The sequence below is a fragment of the Scyliorhinus canicula genome, chromosome 11 (assembly GCF_902713615.1).
Source record: "Scyliorhinus canicula chromosome 11, sScyCan1.1, whole genome shotgun sequence".
NCBI lineage: Eukaryota > Metazoa > Chordata > Chondrichthyes > Carcharhiniformes > Scyliorhinidae > Scyliorhinus > Scyliorhinus canicula.
This window is the reverse complement of record NC_052156.1, coordinates 33,453,955-33,480,671: the sequence shown is the minus strand read 5'-3', so window position 1 is coordinate 33,480,671 and position 26,717 is coordinate 33,453,955. Positions and strand designations below refer to the sequence as shown.

The window sequence follows — 26,717 nt, the reverse complement described above, 5'->3', positions numbered from 1 at the left end:
TAGTTGAAATGATTGATGTTGCGTTAGATTTTCTGAGCAACGGCAAAATTCACCGTAATCAGTATGGGGTGTTATCAACTGAGAACTTCTCCAAGGAAGGATATCTGGAAATGTAATGCAGTGAACTGCAGAAGTTATATACAGTTTTCTTGTATCCAATTCTTTCTTTCACCTTTATTCCTAGGATTTGTTAAATAAATAGAATAGAAGAAGCCCAAACTATCCTGATGCGCTTCCATTGGGCCTGGACATCATGTTTAAGAAATTCTAAATCTAAGTAAAAGTTATAATTTTCATGCAGGTTTACAGGGTGGATTTGCTGTCGCAGATATTCGAACAACAATGTCAGGGCCCTCCACCTTCTTCAAGCTAAGCTCTCCTCATGTTATGCTCTGGATGTCCTTCCCTTCTGTCACCTGATCTGGTAAATAGACTAATGCTTCTCTTTTGGTTGTTTGCATCTATTCACTTTATATATATAGCGTAGTTACAGTCACCGTGATTAATGCAAATTTCACATTCTTGGGTGGAAATAATTGGGTGGGTTGTGTGCAGGGATAGGAAGAAATGTTATACAAATGTACTATTAACAATGTTTAAGGTACTAATGTGCAAACAGTTCGTATCCAGTTCTGGTGTGTTATGGCTGAGAATTTGGTCAATATAAAACTTCAATATAAACTTGCTCTCAATTTGGATTCATAAATTATACATCTCTACAATGGTGATTTGCATGGATTTAATGATTCAGCAAAGGACATGCGTTAAGATGCTTTACAAAGGGGAAGAAAATGAACAAATGAATTGGTTAAAATGATGCAGAACTTCAGCAGGAAAAGGTGGGTTTTGATAGTAATTTTGGAAATTCAGCTGAGAAATGGTAAAGTGGAGGGGATTAAGGAGGAAGTTTCAGATGGTAGAATTTCATCAAATGTTATCAGTAGGTTAGGGTTGAGGGGAGGGAGTGGGGGGTGGGGACGAAGGAGGTGGTTAGTGGTGGAAGGTAGAATGTACAGAAAGGAAATGGGAAGTGATTATAGACCGAGAGAGGGTTGTAGACGTCGGGTGGGTATGTTTGTTGAAGGAGCTGAAAATTGAAAAAGTACTTTAACTCCAATGCATAGGGGGACAAAGAGTCCATATATATTAGACACGAACAGGATGATGAGACTGCAGGACAGGTTACAGGTGATTGAATTTTGTGTAAGCATGCAAACTCGCAAGAAGATGCTTCCAACAACTGACTCCAGAGGTGGCAGAAGTATGGACAAGAACATTCAGGAAATTATTGGCAAGCAGCCCGTTTTTGTTAGAATCATAGAATCGTAGAATTTATAGTGCAGAAGGAGGCCATTTGGCCCATCGAGTCTGCATCGGCCCTTGGAAAGAGCACCCTACTTAAGCCCATGGCTCCACCATATTCCCGTAACCCAAATTAACCTTTTTTGGACACTAAGGGCAATTTATCACGGCCAATCCACCTAACCGGCACATCTTTGGACTGTGGGAGGAAACCGGAGCATCCGGACGAAACTCACGCAGACACGGGGAGAGCGTTCAGACTCCGCACAGACAGTGACCCAAACCGGGAATCGAACCTGGAACTGTAAAGTAACTGTGTTAACCACTGTGCTACCGTGCTGCCCCACGGTAACTTCTGAAAGTTTAACACAACTACCATGCACACTTGCTTGTCCAATGTGCCGTTTGAGCTATGATTCAACTCTTTCTATTTACATCCATAATTGGGTCACCATTTTTGATCATACGTTTCAAACATTCTTCCCTCATTGTCTTAAGCTACTAGACAGGATCAGGCACAAATATTGTCATGTTTTGCCTACTTTACCAGAGTAACAATTCAGTTTCCCCATTAGTCACCCTCGAGGTATGTTTCAGTGTATGTCTTGGCAGTTTTGTGCGTTTGGCTCGTTTTCTGAAAACAGCTCAGTTAGCCGTAGAAATCTCATGACATTGTTAAAAGGAATGATGCATGACATCACACGTCGTGGTCATGTTTTCCCTCTGTGCTTTGCACCTAGGGATAAATACTTCCTGGTCAGAGCAGGCAAGGTGATTTGCCCAATAATATAGCATTTGGGGTAAAGACTGTCTGTTCAATCATCATATGATTAACTCTGAAAAATGTATTTTTATTTAAAGTTTCCATCCATAGGATCAGAATTTTCTGATTCAGTGAATATATAATGGAAAAGGTGATAGACAAAAGGTAGCATAGGAAGTCAAGTCAGACAGGAAGCCTGTGAAGATATAATAAACTATATATATATTGTATTTCAACAGATACTGCCATGGCTACAAGAATTTCCCTACATCCTGAACTGCCTTACTCTTCATTAGAACACAGGAGGTATATAGTAACTTCAGAAAAAGGTAAATTAAATTTAAAAGAATGTTTTAATAAACTAGCTTAGCCATTTTGGTACGGAACAAACAACCAAGAAGAGGCAAACTTCACAATTTCAAGTTGCCAAATGATTTTGACCAATCATCAGTTATTCAGTTTTTAAAATTTTTTAAAGTATCCAGTTTTTTTTCCAGTTAAAGGGTAATTTGGCGTGGCCAATCCACCTACCCTGCACATCTTTGGGTTGTGGGGGTGAGACCCACACAGACACAGGGAGAATGTGAAAACTCGACATGGACAGTGACCTGGGGCTGGGATCGAACCTGGGTCCTCAGCACTGTGACGCAGCAATGCTAACTACTGCACCACCGTGTGTCGCCCTTCCAGTTATTCAGTTTTGAGATATCCAGTTTTCGTTCTGTATAGTCTGCTTAACAATTTAAAATTAAATTCAGTTTAAAGGTTAATGGAGACAACAAACTTTTAACACAGCATGATGCGAGCAAGATCAGGCGAATGTCCCAGGAGATAATTTTACAGTCTAGTTAGAACAATTAGCTCTATCCTTTGTTTAATCAAATGAATTATTTACTTTGGCGTGAAATATGCTGAAAATACCCAAAGATAAGGGAGTTGTTGGGGCCGAATGCTATAAAGAGTGTTTTTGATAACCATAAAAATAAGTTGCATTTATGTTCCACTTTTAGGGGTCAAATATCTCTTGCAATTGAAAATGAAAAATGAAATGAAAATCGCTTAATGTCACAAGTAGGCTTCAAATGAAAAGCCCCTAGTCGCCACATTCCGGCGCCTGTTCGGGGAGGCTGGTATGGGAATTGAACTGTACTGCTGGCCTGCCTTGGTCTGCTTTAAGCCCAGTGTGCTAAACCAGCCACAATCACAGACAGGAATATAAATACCACACCTCCATGTTGATTAGGAGAGGTGAAATTGAGGTTGCACTCCTGGTGTGTTCAAATATTTAGGGCGGAATTCTCCCATCGGGAGACAAACAGCCGACGCCGGAGTGAAACCCAGAGTGTTTCACTCCGGCGTCGGAGGCTGCTCCTGCTCTTCGCCCCCTATTCCCCCCCCCCCCCCCCCCCCCCCCCCCCGGGGGGGGGGGGGGGGGGGGTTGGCTAGGAGCGGTGCCGCGTGAATCTCGGGCGCCGGGTCTTGACGCTTGCGCCAAAGCGGTGCGCCGGGAATGACGCAGCCAGCGCATGTGCAGGTTGGCCGGCGCCAACCCGCGCATGCGCGGTTGCCGTCTTCCCCTCCGCTGCCCCGCAAGACATGGCGGCTTGATCTTGCTGGGCAGCGGAGGGAAAAGAGTGCGTCTTTTAGAGACGCTGGCCCGACGATCGCTGGGCACCGATCGCGGGCCAGACATCTGCTGAGCACGACCGCGGTGCTCGATCCTCCCTCCAGGCCCCACATACAGAGGTCGCGCGCTGTTCACGCCGGCAGTGACCAGATGTGGTTGGCGCCAGCGTGAACCGGTCGGGTTCGACAGGCCGCTCGGCCCATCTGGGCCGGAGAATTGCCGGTCACCGTGAGAAACGGCGAGCGGCGATTCTCCGAGCAGCCTGTCGAAGAATGCAACACGCCATTTTGGGAGAGGTGGGAGAATCGCGGGGGGGGGGGGGGGGGGGGGGGGGGGGGGGTGCCAGGGCAGCGTGGTGTGATTCGCCCGGCCCTCCCGCGATTCTCCCGCCCTGGCGTGGGGTGCGGAGAAGCGCGCCCTTAGTCTTAAAAAAACTTAAATACCTAATTTAAAAGCCAAAATACATTTCCCGTCAAAAAAAGCTCTACCCACAGTGTAAGTTCTTCAAAGTTAGCTACATGATGGGCCCTAAAACTTAGCCTGATCAAGTAGAATGTTGAGCTAAATCTCTTTATGTCATACGATTTTGCACTCAGAGCCCCAGGCACGCGCTCATTGAGCAAGCTGTACTTGTGCTAATAGTTCAAATTAGGAAGCATACGTCGATCATAAAAGTTAGTGTAGGCGTGCCCCCAGGTTGCCAGTGTGAGTCAGCTGGGCACTGTGTCATCTCAACCTGACTTATGCCATTTTAGTGCATTTGTGGGCATAGAGTATTATGGGCATGGTTAACAAATCAATTTGTTTCAATTTTGTAAATGTGTGTAGTTATTTTCAAAACTATTCAAGTTTTTGAAACAGTTTAACCTGTCATCATTGTTCGTGTATGATTTTTATGCTAGCATAAATATTCATAATTTACATAATAGTTGTACTGTCTGGGTATACAGAAAGCAGTTTTGGAAGGTGTGAAATTATTAAAATTCTCAATGTATTTTTTTCTCCTAGCCAGTGAAGTATGAACCTTCACTTAGAAGGCATAAATTAATCGAGGAAAGTCAACATGGATTTGTTGAGGGAAGATTAGGTCCGACTCTGATCCCTGGGTTGGATAGATTGTTCCATGAGGGGATTGAGGAGACTGGGTCTATATTGTCTGGAGTTTAGAATAATGAGAGGTGATTTCATTGAAGCATACTGAATTCTTAAGGGCTCAAAAGGGCAGATACAGGAAGGATTTTTTCCCTGGCTGGGTGCTCTAGATCCAGAAGACATAGTCTCAGGATAAGAGGTAAGCCGTTGAGATGAAGAGGAATTTCTTCACTCAGAATGTTATCTTTTGAATTTTCTACTTCAGGGCTGATTTAGCTCACTGGGCTAAATCGCTGGCTTTTAAAGCAGACCAAGCAGGCCAGCAGCACGGTTCGATTCCTGTACCAGCCTCCCCGGACAGGCGCCAGAATGTGGCGACTGGGGCTTTTCACAGTAACTTCATTGAAGCCTACTCGTGACAATAAGCGATTTTCATTTTCATTTTCATGTCACTTAATTTCATTTCAAACTCTATCATTGAGTATGTTCAATAAGGAGAATGATAGATTTCTAGATATTAAAGGCATCAAGGGATCTGGAAATTGTGCATGAAAATGGCAATGAGGTAGAGGATCAGCTTTGATCTAATTGAATGGCGGAGCTGGCTCAAAAGCCTAATGGCCTACTCCTATGTTCCAGGATTAACATATTTGAATTTTTTAAGAAGGTGGAATATAAGATTGATGAGGGCAATGTTATAGATGTAGTCTGCATGGGCTTGAGCAAGGCTTTTGACTAGATCCCACATGGCAGGCTGGTCACAAAGGGAAATCCAAGGGACAATGGAAAATTAGTTCCAAAATTGGTTTAGTAGCAGGATGCAAATGGTAATGGTGACGGGTGTTTTTGAAACTGGTAGGCTGTTACTAGTGGGGATCAGCAGGACTCGGTACTCATTCCTTGCTTTTTGTAGTTTGCTTCATGATTTAGACTAAAAATGTAGAACACATGATAAAGAAGTTTACAAAATTGGTCACGTTGTTGACAATGAGAAAGTAAGTTTAGCCCACATGAAAATATGGATGTCAAATGGGCAGAAAAGTGAAAAATGGAATTCGATCAGGAGGAGTGTGAGTGCCACATAGCACGCTGATGTTAGCTCCGAGGGTCTCTGACTTAGAACACTGGTTCGTGGGGGTGTATAGTTTCATTTTGTCTTGTTTTGTTTTGTTTTGGTGTGAGCCGACAATAAAACCCCAATGAGAATAAATAGCCCAGTTGTTGTGTAACAATTATTGAAGACTATTTATTAAAGAAAAGACAATTAGACACATAATAATAATCTTCATTAGTGTCACAGGTAGGCTTACATTAACACTGCGATGACGTTACTGCGAAAATCCCCTCGTCACCGCACTCCGGTGCCTGTTCGGGTACACAGAGGGAGAATTCAGAATTTCCAAATTACCTATCAGCACGTCTTTCGGGACTTGTGGGAGGTAACCGGAGCACCCGGAGGAAACCCAAGCAGACACGGGGAGAACGTGCAGACTCCGCACAGACAGTGACCCAAGTCGGGAATTGAAACCAGGTCCCTGGCGCTGTGAAGCAACAGTGCTTACCACTGTGCTACCGTGCCGAAGAACTACTCAGCTTTCACCCAATTAGGATGTATGAATTACTTAATATGCACAATTTCTGTAGAAAATGCTCCTTGTTACAAAATATATCTACAATACCTGAACTCTGTAAGACTTCCCCTGTTACCCAAACAATGTCCAAATTGAATAATCAGCTATAGTTACCACATAATACAGGGAGGATACTCATATCTGGGAACTGTCTTTTTCCTGGTCCAGCGAAGAAATTTAAAACTGTTGTTTCAAAGGTCTTCTGCACCACCTTGGCTTACAATCTTGCTTACTCTAAATTTGGCCTTCAGTCTTGGTGGCTGGAAACTGGCCTTGCCACTTTCTGAGACTGCTAGATGATAATTGCCTCCCTGTCTTCTCTGGGACTGGTCAATTATACATTGCTGTTCTATGATTATGCCTTCTGTGTTTTCTGCTGTCTGCCCCCAATAACTTCCTTGACTAAACATTAACATATAGAATCATAGAATTTACAGTGCACAAGGAGGCCATTTGCCCATCGAGTCTGCACCGGTCCTTGGAAAGAGCATCCTACTTAAGCCCATGCCTCAACCCTGTCCCCGTAATCCAGTATCTATTTATTATCTGTTTCTCCTCCATAAATTATTCACACTAGATTATCTAAACAGCTGTTCTAAACTCGTTACTGGGAGAAGGACATATGCCAATTGAGGACCTTTGAATACTGTCTACTGTTGTCTCCAGGCAGATTCATGACAGTGAGGAATGCATTTTGGAAGATGAATCAAGGCAAGGGAATACACAATAAATATGAGGATATTGAGAAGGATATTGTGGAGGACCTTAGAGTATATGTCGACAGATCCTTAAAGGTAGAGGTACAGGCTGATCAGGTGATTAAGAAAGCATATGACTTATTTTTCTTTATTCGTCAAGGCATAAAATATTAGAATAGGTAGGTTATGCTGGGTATATATACAATGCTACTTAAACCACAGCTTGAATACTGAATAATCTTCATCACCATCTTACAGGAAAGTTTTGATTGCACTAGCAAGGGGGAGATTTATGAGGATAAATAAATACTTGTATATCCACAAGTAGGCTTACATTAACACTGCAATGCAGTTACTGTGAAAAGCCCCTAGTCACCACATTCAGGCGCCTGTTCGGGTACATCGAGGGAGAATTCAGAATTCTTAGTTGGTATGGGAATTGAACCCGTGCTGCTGGCCTTATTCTGTATCACAAACCAGCAGTCTAGCCCACTGAGCTGATTCTGCAAGAACTGGAAAATATTAGTCATGAGGAATGTTAGGATAGGCTGATGTTGGTTTTCTTGGAACCAAACATGCTGAGAGATAACTCAACTGAGATTTATAACCTTATGAGGGGTCCAGATAGATTAAATAGGAATGACCTATTTATCTTTGCAGAGCAGTTAAAAACCAGGGGCATAAGGAATTGATAGAAGGATTAAAGGGGAGATGAGGAAAGTCCCACCCCCCTCCCGCCCCTGCCAAGTGGGACCTGGTGTACACTACCTGAAAGGGTTGTAGAGGCAGAAACTCACCATATTTATAAAGTACTTTGGATACCTACTTGAGGAATGGTACAGACTTGATGTGTTGAATGACTTCCTTCTGAATCGTATATTTTCTCTTAAGTAGTTTATTATTCCATTGCATAGTCTACCTCTGTAGTAATCAGAATGAGAAATGGATTTGGGAATACTTATGAATTGTTTTCACATGCTACATTGATACACAGAAGCATAACGCTTCGAACATGGTATGAGTTAGCTGCAAAATGTACCTGTTGGACTGCTAGATATTGACTCATAGTAGAATGATAACTTTCCAGCTGTCGCACTACATAGCATGCTGCAGCCATAGACTAACATAATTGGCTTTGCAGTTTGTTACCATGGAAACCCCTTAGCCTCTCCTAAAGGAGAGTCTATCAGAGTATTATCAGGTTGGAGTGCAACTTCGGCAGTATAATTTGTTGATTTTACAAGCCGTTGCTATTCAGTACTGACAATTGCAAGTCTTAAGTATTTCAAGCACATCAGCATGCAGAGATCTTCAAGAAGGCATTCAGCAGTGGAGTGTTTGAGCAGCTTCATTCAGAGTCAGAGTCGCTCTGCTTCTGATACCTTGGTCAGAGTTTTGCAGAGACGTCGGAGCTCAGCCATAGAGATGCTTTCGTCTTCGACTCACCGGGTTATGGTTGCTGTATCTTCAGTCAGTATTGAAGAGGCCAAAACCAGTTTATCACCTGGAAAATGTAAATGCTTCACTGTGATGCTGTGATTAGGCTTTCAATATAATAGATGCCTGCACAATTTTCAGACTGCATTATTTTTAGATTTTTGCTTTGTGTTATGTTGCACAAATGTTCATTTTGGAGTATGTCTACTATTTTGCACATATTTTATGGAATGTGTTGAAGAATTACCTGGATGTTGATAAAGCTACATTTATTTTTAAACCAAATTGTCAGCTGTAAAATACTGGATGTGCATGTAAATTGGACCTCAGTACACAAACATAGTAAAGATGAATGTTAAAAGGGAGATTGAGCTTTGCCTGCTTGAGCTGATATCAGGAATCTTACTGAATGGAAAGTTGTGGGAAACATGAGCTTGATTTCCTGATATGCATTCCTGCTCAATAACACTCTGCATTTGGGGTGTGATTTTGTAAAATTATTACTGATATAAATTTGTATTTTTGGAAGTTGATTATTTACTTCATCTATTTAAAACAAATTTTTGTTTCAAATTTTGTAAAATTGTCCTTTAGTATTCTGAGATTTTGTCTCACTTAATGTACATTGACCATAAGAAAATAAATGTTGCAGAATCTGCTGTTTTTGCAGCATGATTGAAAGAATATGCATTAGATTAATTCATTTTAATGACATGCATTATTTTCAAATTTGCCTGGTGATCTCTGCTTTTTTAATTTCAGGCAGTATGAGACGTCCAACAGCTAAGTATACCAAAGTTGGAGAACGCCTGCGACATGTTATCCCTGGTCATATGCAATGCTCAATGGCATGTGGTGGTCGTGCCTGCAAGTATGAAAATCCATCTCGATGGAGTGAAGAGGAACAAGCTCTTAAAGGCTTATACTCCTCATGGTATTATGCTTCTTAATTTTAAAAGATCAGTTTAAAAACGGATACATGATTGGTTCCTTATGCTCCAATATATGCAGTTTACTGGCTTAAAGGATGGGAACCTTTACTGCAGTTATCAAGTAAAGGATATTAACACATTGTCGGACTGTTTGTTTGTAACAGCATTCATGACAAAAGTAATTTCCTCTTTCAAAAAATAATTGGAAGTACTTTTTCACATAATTTGGGAACTGACCTTTTCAGAATATATTTTGTGAAATCTATATATATATATATATATATATATATATATATATAACAAAAGCTAATTAATGTTGAAAATTCACCTAAACATATTTCAAACTTTAATTCTGGCTAAAGAAACCTTTCAAATCAGAAATCAGTTTTCTTGCTTGCATTTACTTTTCTCACTGATGGAGATTAATAATGAACCCATTGTATAATGATTAATAATTAATCCATTGTGGTGTGTACGTTCCCTCGGCCGCAGAAAAATACTTTTCACTTTGCTTTGGTACATGTGACAATAAATCAAATGAAATATATAGGTAGTTCAAAAGTTCACATACATCGTGGGAATGTTGGTAAATAGAGAGACAGTCTAGCCTTGTCAACAATCTTGTGAATAGAGTCCTAGCCATTTGTTCATCTTGCAAGCTTGATGTAGAAATTAAAACTATCCTGATCAGATTATTGTTCGTTGTGTCTCATGCAAACCCGCAAATGGACAAATGGCTGTCAGCTGAAAATGTCCGGCCTATCTTGAATAACTCCAAAAAGGGAAAGTATCTCAAAAATATGAACAAATAGGTAAGCAAGCTATTTCATGCTGCTACAATGCAGTGGCTACGCAAGTGTCACCTACATGATGCTGATGACACTCCAAAAAGACATTTTACCTCTATTACAATTGATCAGCATTGCTTTTGAGTTTCACTGCTGGTATGATGCCAGGTGTGTGGGCCATATGTCCCAACGATTGGCTGATCAAATGAAACAACAAGTTGCTTTGGGTGTTCATAATAGACTATACTCAACCGGCCCATGCTTGCAAAACCCAAAACAAAATGTCTACTGTTAGTTGTGATTCCACGATTGGGCAGAACTTGCTGAGTAATCCCGACTGCACTAATGGCCACACTAACAACCAATTTAAGATACCAAAGAGAAAAAGCTGGAAAATCTCAACAGGTCTGGCAGCATCTTTTGACAAAGGGTCATCTGGACTTGAAACGGTTGATCTTTTCTCTCCCTACAGATGCTGCCAGACCTACTGAGATTTTCCAGCATTTTCTCTTTTGTTTCAGATTCCAGCATCTGCAGTAATTTGTTTTTAACCAATTTAAGATGGTCAGTTGAGCTTGTAATGTGGCTAGAAGCGACACACCTTTATACAGACGGAAGGAATATGTTTGAACCTTGCACCTTTTTTCAGTTACTTGGGAGTTTGGGAAATGTATAATTCCTCATTGCTTTCACCATGGCAACGCCTTGGCCAATTGGAGTTGACTTGCCAAACAATCAGCACCCTTTTCTTCTGTGGTATTTGTTGTTGAGATCATTTGAAATTTGGCATTCTTGCATTGGTCTTGATGACAGCAAGACAAAAAGTTTGATCAACATGTCTGTCATTTGAAGCTCGGTACCACCAAGCGACCGTTCATGTGCACATCTATAATCTCACCTCAAAAGGCAAACCAAATAAATTAGTTTCCTTTTTTTGGCTTGAAGCAAATGTAATTTTCTTTATATTTTCAAGCACAGTCTTCAGGGGAATGAATATCAAGGGGACTCAATGTATTTAAAAAATATGTTCAACCTAAAAAGACCGACAATGTTTTAAGACAGGAGTTCTGTTCTCCATTCTGTTGTAAGTAGCTGAAGACATGCCGTTTTCCTGTTTTTGAACTGTAATTTTAGTAACTTCTTTAAAATTAATCTTGCGACTTTCCCTGTTATTTTTTCTAGTTCTTTTACTTTTCAACTCAAATATTTTTTGACCACAAAGTTGTTGGAAGGGTAAGCTGAGAACAGCCATGGGGATCAGCTCATCTCGAAACTTAAGGAATGACATGACCAACAGGGTATCTCCTTAACCATTAGGATTTAAGGATTGAGAACTAAACTGACGAATGATTGAGAATTAGATGGGGTGAGGCATAATGGATTTGAAAATGAGACTTAGAGTTGTAAAGTACTTGAAGAATGAATTCTCGGAATCTATTGGAGTTGGCTTTGTCTGTAAATTATGAAGAACTGTTGGCTGTCAAGCAACAGGTTCAAAGTGTGAAGGTTGGAGAGAACGAAAGGGGCAGTGTCTTGAAGTCGTGATACTGTTGGTCTTGAAGTAGGTGGGAACATTGTCAGAGGAAGGGTACTGCTTGATAATGTCAGCAAGATTCGGGTTATGGAGGTGAAAGTAAATGACCAAGGACTGGAATGGAAACAGATTAAGAGAATAGGTGATGGAGGTCTTGGAAAGCATCCTATCTGGTTGCATCACAGCCTAGTATGGCAACTGCTCAGTCCATGATGGCAAGAAACTTCAGAGTCGTGAACACAGCCCAGTCCATCACATAAACCTGCCTCCCATCCATTGACTCCATCTACACCTCCCGCTGCCCGGGGAAAGCGGGCAGCATAATCAAAGACCCCTCCCACCTGGCTTACTCACTCTTCCAACTTCTTTCATCGGGCAGGAGATACAAAAGTCTGAGAACGCGCACGAACAGACTCAAAAACAGCTTCTTCCCTGCTGTTACCAGGCTCCTAAACGACCTCTTATGGACAGACCTCATTAACACTGCACCCCTGTATGTTTCACCCGATGCCAGTGTTTATGTAGTTACATTGTGTACCTTGTGTGGCCCTATTATGTATTTTCTTTTCTTTTCATTTACCTAATGATCTGTTGAGCTGCTCGCAGAAAAATACTTTTCGCTGTACCTCGGTTCACGTGACAATAAACAAAATCCAATCCAATAGACAGAATGAGTGTTCTGAGAGATGATTATGGGAGAACAGCAAAGAACAGGATAATGGTTGGTTGGTTGCAGAGCAGCGTCGAAAGCTGAAAGTTAAGGGACAGAGAAGTTAGTACCTAGTGGCTACTAAAGAGATGTCCTTAATGATGGAGATAAAATCAGTATATTTTGGGTCTGAGATGAGACTGGGAAGTAGAAGTCACCTGAGGAAGCTTTTTAAAACCCTTTGCACTGATTCTATTGCAAACACAACGGAATTACTAATGCAGCTTAATTCTTTTCAAATAACTGCAAGAGTTCTTGAAAACTGGGTTTAATTTTCTTGATTGCATTGCAGTTTGCGAAAGCTGTTATTTTTTGTTTGTAGATAGATTACAATTTTGTCTTTATTTTCTAAAAAATATCTGGAACTTTTGTATTCATGCATTTATGTGTTCATGCAGGATAGTATTCTTTAACTTTTCCATCTCTCAGATCAAAATACCCTCATTTTTTATTTTGTGTCCATCAGTCACATATCTATTTTCTCTAATGATATTAAATAATCACCTGATTCAACTCACCCTGATTTGCTATTTACATAATTGAAAGTTCAAATAATGCCAACTTGTTTTCATAGTAGAAGTGTACCAACTTCACATATTTGTGATTCTTTGCTGTTTTTCATGCAGTCATGATTTCAGCTCCTAGAAAACCAATGCAATCCTTATCATTAACTCCAATTTACCTTTGACCTGTTTTTATTATACTAGAGTCTAAAAAGTATATTATGTGACATAAAAAACTAAAGAGAATAATGGATACGAGGGATTCATTACTAAAAAATAATTAAGTGTTGCCATAAAACACAGCAGCAAAGTTTATGACTAATATCTGAACTAGATGTATTGCTTTTTGTTCTAATATTAATGCTGTTTCTTATCAACATTGGCAGTTAAGGAGAAGTTATTCGTTTTTAAAAAAAATATATTTTTATTCTCCTCCTTTTTCACATTTTCTCCCAAATTTACACCCAACAATAAACAATAATCAGTAACGAATGCAATGTCAATCCCCATGTCAATAACATCGATCCCATCCTCCCACCAAACCCCAAACATTAGCCCGCATGTTAACATAAACAAAAGACTAAAAGGAATCAGGAATCACCCATAGTCACCATTAATACAAACAGTCCCTCTTCCCCCCCCCCCCCCCCATGTTCGACGTGATCCAATTCTCGAAAGTGCATAATGAATAATGCCCATGAATTGTAGAACCCCTCCATCCTTCCCCTCAGTTCAAATTTGACCTTTGCAAGCGTCAAGAATTCCAGAAGTTATTAGTTTGTGTCCATTTTCCACTTTATAGTCATTATGAAAGTAAAATGAATATATATATATAATTGCAGTTTCTGTTTCTACGGTATTATCACTGAAAGCCCTGACAGGTTACTAAGAAACGGCTTTGATATTGCCATACTGGTATCTTAGTATCAAATTATCCTCACTTGCGTTATCATTCTGGCACCAAATGTAGACATATATAAAATGTATTGTTCCCTCTTTCATTGCTACCTCATTTTGTTTATCCCCTCAGTATCCAAAAATAGCATTAGTCACGTTTCTCAACAGCAGAAGAAAAACTTAGAACCAACCTGGTAAAATGCAAGTGCAGGCTAGAAAACCAAGAGTCTTATCTGACACCCCTGCTTGTCTGCACCCCTCCCCTCGTGGTAAAGCGTTTGATTCATGTTTTTCTAGGTGTGAACCACACATTATAGGTAACAATTATTTGTATGAAAAGGGTGCCTGTGTATGCAGAAATGGTGCTTCAAGTTTTGGATGAAACTAAAATGTTGTCAACCATAAATTGCCAGATTATTTAAATGCAGCTTTATTTGACCAGTTTAAGTTATTCCAGTCTTGTATTACAATCCCAGATCAGGATCCCAATCGTGGCTAGGATATTGGACTGAAACCCCAATACTTGAGTTTATTTGTAAGACTGTGTGGAAAGAATAATCTGCTACAGGAGTGACTGCACGAATAAATAGGGATTTGGCATTTCAAAACAAAACTTTATTATGAATGCAATATTAAACTTTTTAACTTCACATCTGAAAAGTGACTTGGCCAAACTTCGGCCCATCAGGGCCCGGAGATTCACCAGGGGGGCCACTGTCAACGGTCCCGAACGGCGTCGCGGCGATCCCGCCGGCACCTGAAAAACGGCAACGGAGAATGAGGAAGCGTACGGCTGGGCACGATTCTTGCGCCCGGCCGGGGATTCTCCAACCCGCCCGCAGGGTTGGAGAATCGGCCGGGGCCAGGGTAAATCCCACCCCTGCCGTGGCCAGAATTCTCCGCCACCCGGGAGTCGGCAGGGGCGGGAATCGCACCCCGCCGGTCGGCGGGCCCCCCGCGGCGATTCTCCGGCCCGCGATGGGCTGAAGTCCCGCCACTGTCAGGCCTCTCCCGCCGACGTGGTTTAAACCACCTCTGGTGCCGGCGGGAGCAGGAGGCGGGAGCGGGCCCCAGGATCCTGGGTGGTGGGGGGGGGGGCGATCTGACCCCGGGGGGGTGCCCCCATGGTGGCCTGGCCCGTGATCGGAGCCCACCGATTGGCGGGCGGGCCTGTCCCGTGGGGGCACTCTTTTTCTTCCGTTACCGCCACGACCTCCACCATGGCGGAGGCGGAAGAGACCCCCTCCACCGCGCATGCGCCGGGGTGACGTCAGCAGCCACTGACGCTCCGGCGCATACGCGGACTCCGACTGGTGAAGGCCTTTCGGCCAGCCGTGGCGCCGGTCGGCGGGGCGCCAAAGGCTGTTCGCATCGGTTGGCGGAGCGGGAGCCACTCTGGCGCGGGCCTAGCCCCTAAAGGTGCGGAATTCTCCGCATCTTTTGGGAGGCCCGATGCCAGAGTGGTTCTCGCTACTCCGGTATGCCGGGACCCCCCCCCCCCGGTAGGGGAGAATCCCGGCCATTATTTTTCATTTGTGGCTTCAGATTGAAACATTGTAAATGCACATTCTGTCTGAAGGCATTTCATTGTTGGTAAATTACTGAGCAATCTGCAAGTAATGGGCAAGTAAGTAGAGTACTTGGCCTCGAGAGTAACTTATGCAGTTCATCCTAACTTTTTTTTTTGTATGTACAGGATTACTGACAATATATTGGCAATGGCTCGTCCCTCCACTGAAATTATTGAAAAATACAGCATTATTGAACAATTTCAAAGGTATCCTTTTGCTGGAGTATCTGTTTCTAATGTGTTGTTTTTCGGAGAAATTTTTTGCATCTTTCCCTTTCCACATTTCTCCCTGTTCTCCCTGCAGACAATATCTGGGATATATTTAATGAAGCCTCTAGCCATTAGGTTCTTTAGTGATAATTTTTATGTTCAAGTTCAAACAACGAGGACCTGCAGGTTATTTAACTGAGTAACCATAGTTGATTTCAAAGTTGATCAGACCCAACAGTTTCGCTGAATTTATGTCCAAAAATTGGATGAGCCTATGATGATAATCAATATTATTAAATCTGATTTTTTGTTTCCATCACTCAGTGCAGTTAGCTTATTAATAATTATTGGGTATTTCAAAATTCCACAGACTGATAAAACTGCCACAGCAGAAATGACCAACGCACCGGAAAAACTGTGAGCAACATGGAAAGCAATAAAGCAATAAGAACTTAGTTCCTATGGATCGATAAAAACAAGAAGATTCCTTGTAGCACAAACTATGTCACCAACTCCTGAACCATTATCAATAAATATGGCATTTATGGTTTAAAAAAAAGTAATGCCTGTTTCCAGAACATTTTAATTCCGTTTAAATATACACATAAAACATAGAGCACACAGTACAGAAGGAGGCCATTTGGCCCATCGAGTCTGCACCGACCTACTTAAGCCCTCACTTCCACCCTCTCCCCCTAACCCAATAACCCCTCCTAACCTTTTGGGGCACTAAGGGCAATTTAGCATGGCCAATCCACCTAACCTGCTCGTCTTTGGACTGTGGGAAGAAACCGAAGCACCCGGAGGAAACCCACGCAGTCACGGGGAGAATGTGCAGACTCCGCACAGAGAGTGACCCAGCGGGGAATCGAACTTGGGACCCTGCTGCTGTGAAGCAACAGTGCCTACCACTATGCTACCGTGCTGACATGATCAATTTGAAGCATTTAGAAATAAACACAATTGTATTATTGGAAATCTAAAATTTACAAAAACAATTTGCTATGAATACACAGTAGCTCTATTAGTATTTATAAAGAGAAAAGATTGAATATGTTTTGAATGTAGACCCTTCATCAGAATTCTGAAGTAGCCCCTGAAATAATAACTAAAATAAAGTAATAACTGGCAGGCATGACTGTCCACCGTTTGTGCTGTAATTTTTGCTGTAATGTTTTTGCTTCTATATAATTCTATACATATAATTCTATATATATTTTTGGTAGAAAATAGTACATTTAAGGAACTATTATTACAGTATCAAAAAGCTGTTTCTAAATATGAATAGTAGTCATAACCACTGGATTCAGAAATTATTTTAGATTTTATTCTTATTTATTATGGGAACTATGAAAGCACTAGTTCAATATTTTGTTTTGTAATCTTTTATAAACCCAGATAATGAGAAATGCATGAATTCCTTTGATTTCATTAGGTGATTTCATTGTTCAAGCTGATTAGTACAGAGAATTTGCAGGAACACAGCATGTCCTGATTCCCCTCTGTCATTTGACCCGGCTTTAAACACTGCATGAGTTTGTTTTAAATGTACTAAGTTTCCATACACAACTTTATTCAGTATCTGAATTCCAATTTTAGGACACCGTTATTTCTCAAAATATAATTGTATTAGTGTGTGCGCGAATGGGCATCTGTGTGTGCAGATAAGATTTATTTTCAAATACATTTATCTTGGTATCCTGATCAATATTTATCCATCCGCCTCGCCCAACATCAAAAAACAGATTATGTGCTTATAATCACATATGTGTATGTGGGAGGCTGCTGTGGTTCCTATAATACAACACTGACCACACTTCAATTGTTAAAAGCAAACTTCAATTGTACTTTATTGATGATAAAGTGCTTTGATACATTCAATGGTTGTGAAAGGCACTATATAAATGCTAGTCTTTAACTGCTGATCTATATTTCAATTACCATCTGACTCCTGTATTCCCTGCTTCAGGCACGGCATAAAGACAGTAATTAATCTTCAGCGTCCTGGGGAGCATGCACGCTGTGGCAATCCGTTGGAGCCAGTGAGTGGCTTTACTTACCTACCAGAGGTGTTCATGGAAGCTGGAAGTAAGTCTTTTCCCCTGTTCGCAATTAGCAGGATCCCTATGGATTTGGATCAGGTTATGGCTAATGTGCAAGACTTAATGATCTTTTTTGTCACTTAAAGATGAGATTAAAAGAGAGCATATGTTTGAAATTCTTCATGCTGAGGCTAAGGAAATAATAATAGTGTTGTAGACGTGTACTTTAAAAAAATAAATTTAGAGTACCCAATTCATTTTTTTCAATTAAGAGGCAATTTTAGTGTGGCCAATCCACCTACCATGCTCATCTTTGGATTCTGGGGGCGAAACCCACGCAAACTCCACACGGACAGTGACCCAGAACAGAGATCGAACCTGGGACCTTAGCGCCGTGAGGCAGCAGTGCTAACCACTGAGCCATTGTAATAAATGTGTACTTTCTGCCAATATAACATTAAAACAATTATCATCCCTTCCTCCTCGTCCTGGGAGAAGCTTTTTCCACCTGCAAGTTTTTTGTTTTATACCTGTGAAATGTAAGTTGGAGTATATTTTAGATTGATGTAATACTTAACCATGGTAAAGTCTTGAGGAGATTCAGAATCACCAGTTTGTTGAAGTAAAGTACGTGGATAAAGCGGGGAAGCTATCATTAGCATGTTCACCTATTACAGCCAACACAGTTGGCAATTAAGCATTATTAGAAATATTGCCATAGACATGACCTTTTCAGTGCCCCTCAGGATGTACCACCCGCTGCCAGCCAATTTGTAGTACATCAATGACATGAGGGATGTAAAAATACCTTGTTGAGACATGCAGCCACCTTTACAACAGCAGGAAAGCTAACAACAGTATTTCCTTTACATCGACTTTCTTACAGTATATTTTATTTGTGTTACCATCATATGCAACAATAACTTGCATTTATTTGGCATTTTTTAATAGAACAAAGAACAATACAGCACTGGAACAGCCTTTCGGCCCTCCAAGCCTGTACCGGTCATGATACCACCGTTAACTAAAACTCTCAGCACTTCCTAGCGCCGTATCCCTCTGTACCCATCCTGTCCATGTATTTGTCGAGATACCTTTTGAATGTCGTTAATGTGTCTGCTTCCATAACCTCCCCTGGCTGCACATTCCAGGCACTCACCACCCTCTGTGTAAAAGACCTGCCTCACACATCTCCTCTAAACTTTGTCCCACAGACCTTAAACCTATTCCCCCCTAGTGACTGACCCCCTCCACCCTGGGAAAGAATGTCTGCCCATCCACTCTATCCATGCCCCTCATAATCTTGTACACTTCTATCAGGTCACCCCTCAACCTCCGTCGTTCTAATGAAAAATCCGAGTCGATTCAGTCTCTCGGCATAGCTAACACCCACCAGACCAGACAACATCTTGGTAAACCTCCACTGCACTTTCTCCAAAGCCTCCACATCCTTCTGGTAGTGTGGCGACCAGAATTGTGCACAATATTCCAAGTGCGACCGTACCAAGGTTCTACACAACTGGAGCATGACTTGTCAGTTTATATATTTGATGCCCCATCCAATGAAGGCAAGCATTCGAAATGCTTTCTTGACTGTCTTGCTCACTTGTGTTGCCACTGTCAAAGATCTATGGACCTGTAGGCCCAGATCTCTCTGACTTTCTATATTCCTAAGAGTTTTGCCATTTACTGTATATTTCCCCTCTATGTTAGACCTACAAAAATGCATTATCTCACATTTGTTTGGATTATATTCCATTTTCCATTTCTCTGCCCAAGTCTTCAACCTATCTATGTACTGCTGTATCCTCTGCCAATCCTCAACACAATCTGCCACTCCACCAACCTTGGTGTCATCCACAAATGTACTAATTAGACCAGTTACATTTTCCTCCAAATAGTTTATGTATACTACAAACAACAGAGGCCCCAGCACCAATCCCTGTGGAACACCACTAGTTACAACCTTCCAGTCGGAAAAACACCCTTCTACAGCTACCTTCTGCTTTCAGTGACTGAGCCAATTCTGTAACCATCTTGCCACCTCGTTTGACTTCACCTTTTGTATCAGTCTGCCGTGAGGCACCTCGTCAAAGGCTTTACTGAAGTCCATGAAAAGAACATCCACCGCCCTTCCCATATCAATCATCTTTGCCACCTCCTCAAAAACTCGATCAAGTTATTGAAGCACGACCTCCCCTTCACAAAACCATGCTGTCTATCGCTAATGAGTCCATTTGTTTCCAAATGGGTATAAATCCTGTCCCTGAGAATTCTCTTCAATAATTTACCTACGACTGACTTGAGGCTCACTGGCCTATAGTTTCCTGGATTAAAAATTCCCAAGAAGAATGATAAGAGCAGTATCAATAGAAACATTTTTGACAGTGAGCCACAGAAGGAGATATCAGGACAGATGGCGTTTGGCCAAACAGGAAGGCTTTAAGAAACAACTTGAAGGAGGATCAAGAGATACGAGTGCTGGTGAAGTTTGGTAAGGGAATACCAGAACTTAGGCAAAAGTGTAGCTGCCATTGGTGGAGCGATTTAAAGCAGAAGAAAATGAAAAATACCAGAATTAGAGGAGTGCAGAGATCACAAATGCTTTGAGAACTAGGGGGAGTTTACAAATATAGGGAGGAGCAAGAGCACACAGGGATTGTAGGGTGTGGAAGGTTACAGGGAGGTGATGGTGAGATAGAGCTGAACATTGACAGCCCATGTGGACCTGATGTGTTTTCAGCTTTGTTAATGTTCGTTGATATTCTGGTTTAGCTGGTTTAGCCCACAAGGCTAAATCGCTGGCTTATAAAGCAGGCCAGCAGCACGGTTCGATTCCCGTACCAGCCTCCCCGGACAGGCGCCGGAATGTGGCGACTAGGGGCTTTTCACAGTAACTTCATTGAAGCCTACTCGTGACAATAAGCGATTTTCATTTCATTTCATTTCATATTCCTAAGGGGTAGCTAGTTGATGAATAGAAAGGGACCAAGAATAGATTGTTGGACATTCCAGAGGTAACATTGCACAAGTATGAAGACAATACATGTGATTGATCATCTAGCTACAGTTCATTTGATGAGAATGGAATCAAGCAAGGACAGTTCCATGTGGCTGGACAACAGGGAGTCATTAGGGAAGGATTGTGTGGTTAGATGTGTCAAAGGCTTCAGAAAGATAGAAAAGCTGAGGAGGGATAGTGCTGCATGGTCACCATTTGTGCCATTTGTGATTCTGTTGAGGACTGTGTCAATATTGTGGCAGGAACGGAAACCTGCTTGGAGGGGTTCAAGCATGGGATTATGCCAAAGATTTAGGAGGCAACAATAGGTTCAAGGACTTCGGAGTGGAAAGGGATGTTGGAATGGTCAAAATCCTGGAACTCTATCCCTAACAGCACTGTGGGTGTACCTATTTATCAGGGACTGCAGTGGTTCAAAAAGGCAACTGGCCACCACCTTCTCAAGGGAAATTAGGGATGGCAATAAATGCTGGCCTAGCAAGCGACAACCACATCCTGCAGATCAATTTTAAAAAATCTACTAGTGTGGGACTTGGAAAGGGAAGTTATGTTATTTGTAGTTTGGTCAGAATAGGATTGAAGAAGCAGAAGGCTGGGTCTCTTTACAGGATGAGCTGACAGACTAAATGTAAATTCGAGTGAAATCGAGTGAAGGTTTGACTCGTGAGCTGGGAAAGGAATGGCCTCACATCTCAGTATTTGTTGCACAAAAGCCACTATCTTCTTGCACTTAATTCACTTGCAAATTTGGCAAAATCATTACCATCTGCCATATGCATCACAACATTGTATTCAATTCATAGGTGTTATCTAGGAAGCTGACGAGCCTGAAATGTAGTATTTCATGTACCCCAAAACAATGACCTGATGCATGTGAATAAAAAATGGCATTATCCATGAACAATGAGAAACAGATTAATATCATGCATATCAGTAATATATAGCTTGGGAGTTCACGCAGTTTTTTAATTCACAAACTCTTAAGAGAGAACAAACAGCTTATGGTGTGGTACCTCTGCTGCCATACAGGTTTCTCAAATCACAGTACTATCCCTAAACTTTAGCTGACTGTAGTTGCAATGAGGTTATGTGTAGATGAGGAAAGTCAAGGGCCGGGATTCCCCCCTACCCGGCGGGGCGGGGGGTACTGGTGTGTTGGAGTGGTGTGAACCACTCCGGCGTTGGGCCGCCCAAAGGTGCGGAATTCTCTGTACATTTATGGGCCAAGCCCTCACATTAAGGGGCTAGGCCCGCGCCGGAGTGGTTCCCACTCCGCCAGCTGGCGTGAACTGCCTTTGGCGCCATGCCAGCCGGGGCCGAAAGGACTTCGCCGGCTGGCGTAAGTCCGCGCATGGGCCAGAGTGTCAACAGCTGCTGACATCATACCGGCACATGCGCGGGGAGGGGGTCTCTTCCGCCTCCGCCATGGTGAAGACCATGGCGAAGGTGGAAGTGAAAGAGTGCCGCCACGGCACAAGCCCGCCCGCCGATCGGTGGGCCCCGATCGCGGACCAGGCCACGGGGGGGGGGGGGGGGGGGGGGGTGCTCCCCCCGGGGTCAAATCACCCTGCACCCCCCCCCCCCCCCCAGGACCCCGGAGCCCGCCCGCGCCGCCAATCCTGTCGGTCAGTAGGTGGTTTAATCCACGTCGGCGGGAGAGGCCTGTCAGCGGCAGGACATCGGCCTATCGCAGGACGGAGAATCGCTGCGTGGGCCTGCAGACCGGCGCGGCGCGATTCCCACCCCCGCCGAATCTCTGGGGTGGGGGGGGGGGCAGAGAATTCGGGACACAGCAGCGGCGGATTGACGCCGGCCCCGGGCGATTCCCCGACCCGGTGGGGTTCGGAGAATTCTGCCCAAGTTTTTGATGTTGAGGCCACTTCAGAGTATCTATCAATGTGCCCCAGAAAGAGTTGACAAAATCATTATGATTTACTGTATGCTGCACAACATTACCCTTTATATAAAGACACTATTTTCGGTAGATGACGACAATGTTCTCATTAAACTAGGGGCAGCACGGTAGCATTGTGGATAGCACAATCGCTTCACAGCTCCAGGGTCCCAGGTTTGATTCCGGCTTGGGTCACTGTCTGTGCGGTGTCTGCACATCCTCCCCGTGTGTGCGTGGGTTTCCTCCGGGTGCTCCGGTTTCCTCCCACAGTCCAAAGATGTGCAGGTTAGGTGGATTGGCCATGATAAATTGCCCTTAGTGTTGGGTGGGGTTACTGGGTTATGGGGCGAGGGTGGAGGTGTTGACCTTGGGTAGGGTGCTCTTTCTAAGAGCCGGTGGAGACTCGATAGGCCGAATGCCCTCCTTCTGCACTGTAAATTCTATGAAACTATGTGGATGAATGTGCAGCAGAATATTAGGTACTGCAACAGCTCTGTTCCGTGGTAATGCATGTGTGCAAACGTGCAAAAAATGTAAAGGTCTTCACACTGAAAAAAGCTGGTCATGCACAAGAAGTAAATTTTAAAGGGAACATAGGGTGCAGATATGAAGATGTAGAGGAGGGTAGATATAATTGTGGTGAATGTAATATAGATGTATATATGTTAATTCACACTGTCTTTGTAAGCACAGTAGCGCTATCCTACCACTAGGGGGAGTAGCGCTGGGAGCACTCAGGAACTTGTACTGGGCTCCACCCTTGGCTCCGCCCACGACTCCTCCCCCCTAGTGCAGCTGTATAAATACCTGTGTCCAGAGTCAGCCTGAGTTCACTACGAGTTCATTGACAGGTAACAGGCTGGCTCTGAAGTAAGTCGATTAAAGCCTAGATTTACATCGGAAACATGTGTCTGGTGAATTGATGGTTCCATCAATAATCAACCAGTCACTAAACATATAGTTAGAGGAAAGGGGTCTGGTTGCTTGCTTTTTCTTTCATAACCCCAATCACACACTGACTTAAAGACCTCAGCAAACCCAAGGTCTTCACCAAAACTAAAATCTGGTTGCCTGTTCTTATGCTAAACTATTTGCTGTGCTACAGCATTTTCCTCATCCATAACAGCAGTGGACATAAATAATCAGCCATTTACACTTAGCAAATTACAGTATGATCAAACAAAGTCAACATGGTTTTATGAAAGGGAAATTGTGTTTGACAAATGTATTAGCCTTCTGAGGATGCCACTTGTCGGGTAGATAAAAGGAAGCCAGTCGATGTAGAGTTGGACCTCAAAAAGGCATTTAATAAGGTTCCATACAAAAGGTTAATACACAAGATAAGGGATTAAGTGCCAAGAACTTCCGATTGATTTAATTGCAAACTTAAGCCCACTGCCCTTGTGCGTTGGGACTGAGAGGAAGTCCTGACAAGCACGTTGGCATTTGCTTGTGAAATTGAAACTTCCAATGGGAAGAAATATATTACCTGGAACCCTGCATGGATGCCTTCAATGCTGACCCTGCCGTTGTTGACTTGGGCTAGATGCCCTGAACTTGCCCAGAAATGTACGACATGAGGGGCCTCACGGTAGCATGGTGGTTAGCATCAATGCTTCACAGCTCCAGGGTCCCAGGTTCGATTCCCGGCTGGGTCACTGTCTGTGCGGAGTCTGCATGCCCTCCCCGTGTGCGCGTGGGTTTCCTCCGGGTGCTCCGGTTTCCTCCCACAGTCCAAAGATGTGCGGGTTAGGTGGATTGGCCATGCTAAATTGCCCGTAGTGTAAGGTTAATGGGGGGATTGTTGGGTTACGGGTATACCGGTTACGTGGGTTAAGTAGGGTGATCATTGCTCGGCACAACATCGAGGGCCGAAGGGCCTGTTCTGTGCTGTACTGTTCTATGTTCTATGTTCTATGATGTTCATGCTTCTAATCACTTCGGACCTGGGTTGAAAATGATTAACAGCAGAAGCTAAAATTGATGGAGAATTAACAAGGTGCTCACCAGGATCCTGCCCTCCGTCCGACCCAAAACATCTCCCAGGCTTCTGCTCTCTATCACCACGCAGCTTCATAATTTAAAAAAATCCAATGCACTCAGAGATCTATTGTATTGGCACAGCTGTGTCTGCTTATAATTAATTGAGTAAACAAGTAATGAAAAATGCGTTCAATGCATGCCAAGATGTACAGCTATACAAACTAATGAAAGCTGTTAAAAGCCTTTGAAAGATTTAAAAACCTCAGTATAACAGTGTCAGCCTGCTGGACCTTATTCTGGGATGTTCTTTGTTATGCTGATATCAAAGGATGCATGGCCATCGGGTCATAGGCCGGAATTCCTCGATCTCCTCCGTTGCTGCCCCGTTGCAAGCGAGAACAGGGAGTTTTGCCATTCCAGCCAAAACTGCATTCACGTTCAGTGGGACAGGAGAATCCCAGCTGCGAACAAAGTGGGAGAATCCCGGCCATAGAGTCATACAGTAGAGAAGAGGCCCATCACGTCTCTATCAATAAAACTACACTCATTTCACTTTCCAGAACTTGGCCCACAGCCTTTTAATCTTATGACATTTATTGTGCTCACCTTGTACTTGGGTTGTGAAGTTTCCCGCCTCTACTATCCTCCCAAGCAGTGCATTCCAGACTCTCACCACCATCTGGGTTAAATATACTTTGCTCAAATCCCTTCTGAACCTCCGGCCCATCACCTTAAAATTCTGCCCCTTTGTTATTGACCTTTCAACTAAGGGGACCAGCTGCTTCCTATCCACCCTACCCATACACCTCATAATTCAACACAACTCAATCAGTTCTCTCCCTCAGCCTTTTATCCTCTATATAAAGCATTCTGAGTATCTTTATAGTTCAAAGGCTCCACACTAGGATACATTTTGGTGAATCTCCTCTGCACCGTCTCCAGTGAAATCACATAATTTTCATAGGGCGGTGACCAGAACTGCACACAGTACTCCAGCTGTGGCCTAACCACAACTCCAACATAACCTCCCTGCTTTTATAATCTATGCCAAGACTGATAAAGGCAAGTGTCCCATATGCCTTCTTAACTACTCTATTAACCAGTCCTACCACCTTTATGGATATGTTGACAAGTACCCCAAGATCCCTCAGTTCCTCAGAGTCCTGCAATTCATTGAGTACTTCCTTGTCTTGTTACTCCTTCCAAAGTGCATCACTTCACACTTTACATCTGCCACTGATTTGTCCATCTAACTAACAGTCTATTTCTTCCTGCAATCTAAGACCTCCTCCCTCACTATTAACCATCCTGCCAATCCTTGTGTTATCTGTGAACTTACTTATCCTCCCACATTTTCACCTATATTGTTTTATTTTATATCACTAACATAAAGCACTGATCCATATGATACGCCACTGGATACCGGCCTCCAGGTACACAAACAGCCTTCTACCACCACCCTCTGTCTCCTACCACTAAGCCAGTCTTGGTGCTGTGACTTGCAGCTAGGATAGGAAGTCCATAAAGCTTCAGGGCATAATGGACTGGCTGCAGTTTTGATTGTGGCCAGAACAGAGCACGATATTCTTACCACTGACAAGATCTGAGCCAATATATTAGCATGGATTGGTCAACAGCCAAGCAACGGAACATTTTTAAGTTGGCAGGCTCTAACTAGTGGAGTGTTGCAAGGATCAGTACTAGGCCTTCAGCTATATACAATCTATATTAATGACTTACACAAAGAGGCCATGAGTAATGTATCTAGGTTTGGTGATGATACAAAGTTAAAAGGAATGTAAGCTGTGAGGAGAACACAAAAAGTATGCAAAGGGATGTAGAGGGATTAAGTGAGTGCGTAACAAGGTGGCAGTGTGGAGTATAATGTGGAGAGATGGGATTATTCGCCTTGCTCGTAACAATAGAAAAAACTAAATTTATTTAAGAAATGTGATTATGCCACCACAATCTTTAACCTCATGGCATGGCATATCCCACACATTTCGACCAATATCAAACCAGGTGATCAAATTTTGGTTCAGTGAGAATGCAGTGTCAAGCATTCTTTAGAATCCACGACTAC

At 42.8% G+C, this 26,717-nt stretch overlaps 1 protein-coding gene across 16 annotated transcripts in view; it reads left to right on the top strand.

Annotated features, from left to right (window-relative positions):
• LOC119973993 (protein tyrosine phosphatase domain-containing protein 1-like) overlaps positions 1-26,717 on the top strand; it is a 202,304-nt gene that overhangs the window by 91,136 nt on the left and 84,451 nt on the right. For 12 of the 16 annotated variants that reach the window (XR_005462429.1, XM_038812733.1, XM_038812737.1 and 9 more), the window contains 5 exons: positions 302-424; positions 2,305-2,394; positions 9,313-9,484; positions 15,610-15,690; positions 17,663-17,781. Coding sequence is in view for 15 of the 16 variants with exons in the window: in XM_038812733.1 (XP_038668661.1) it covers positions 2,313-2,394; positions 9,313-9,484; positions 15,610-15,690; positions 17,663-17,781 (454 nt within the window). In the remaining variant the exon portion in view is untranslated. Of the gene's footprint in view, positions 1-301; positions 425-2,304; positions 2,395-9,312; positions 9,485-9,996; positions 10,295-15,609; positions 15,691-17,662; positions 17,782-26,717 lie in introns of those variants that run through there. The other 4 variants (XM_038812744.1, XM_038812743.1, XM_038812745.1 and 1 more) reach the window with 2 other exon arrangements.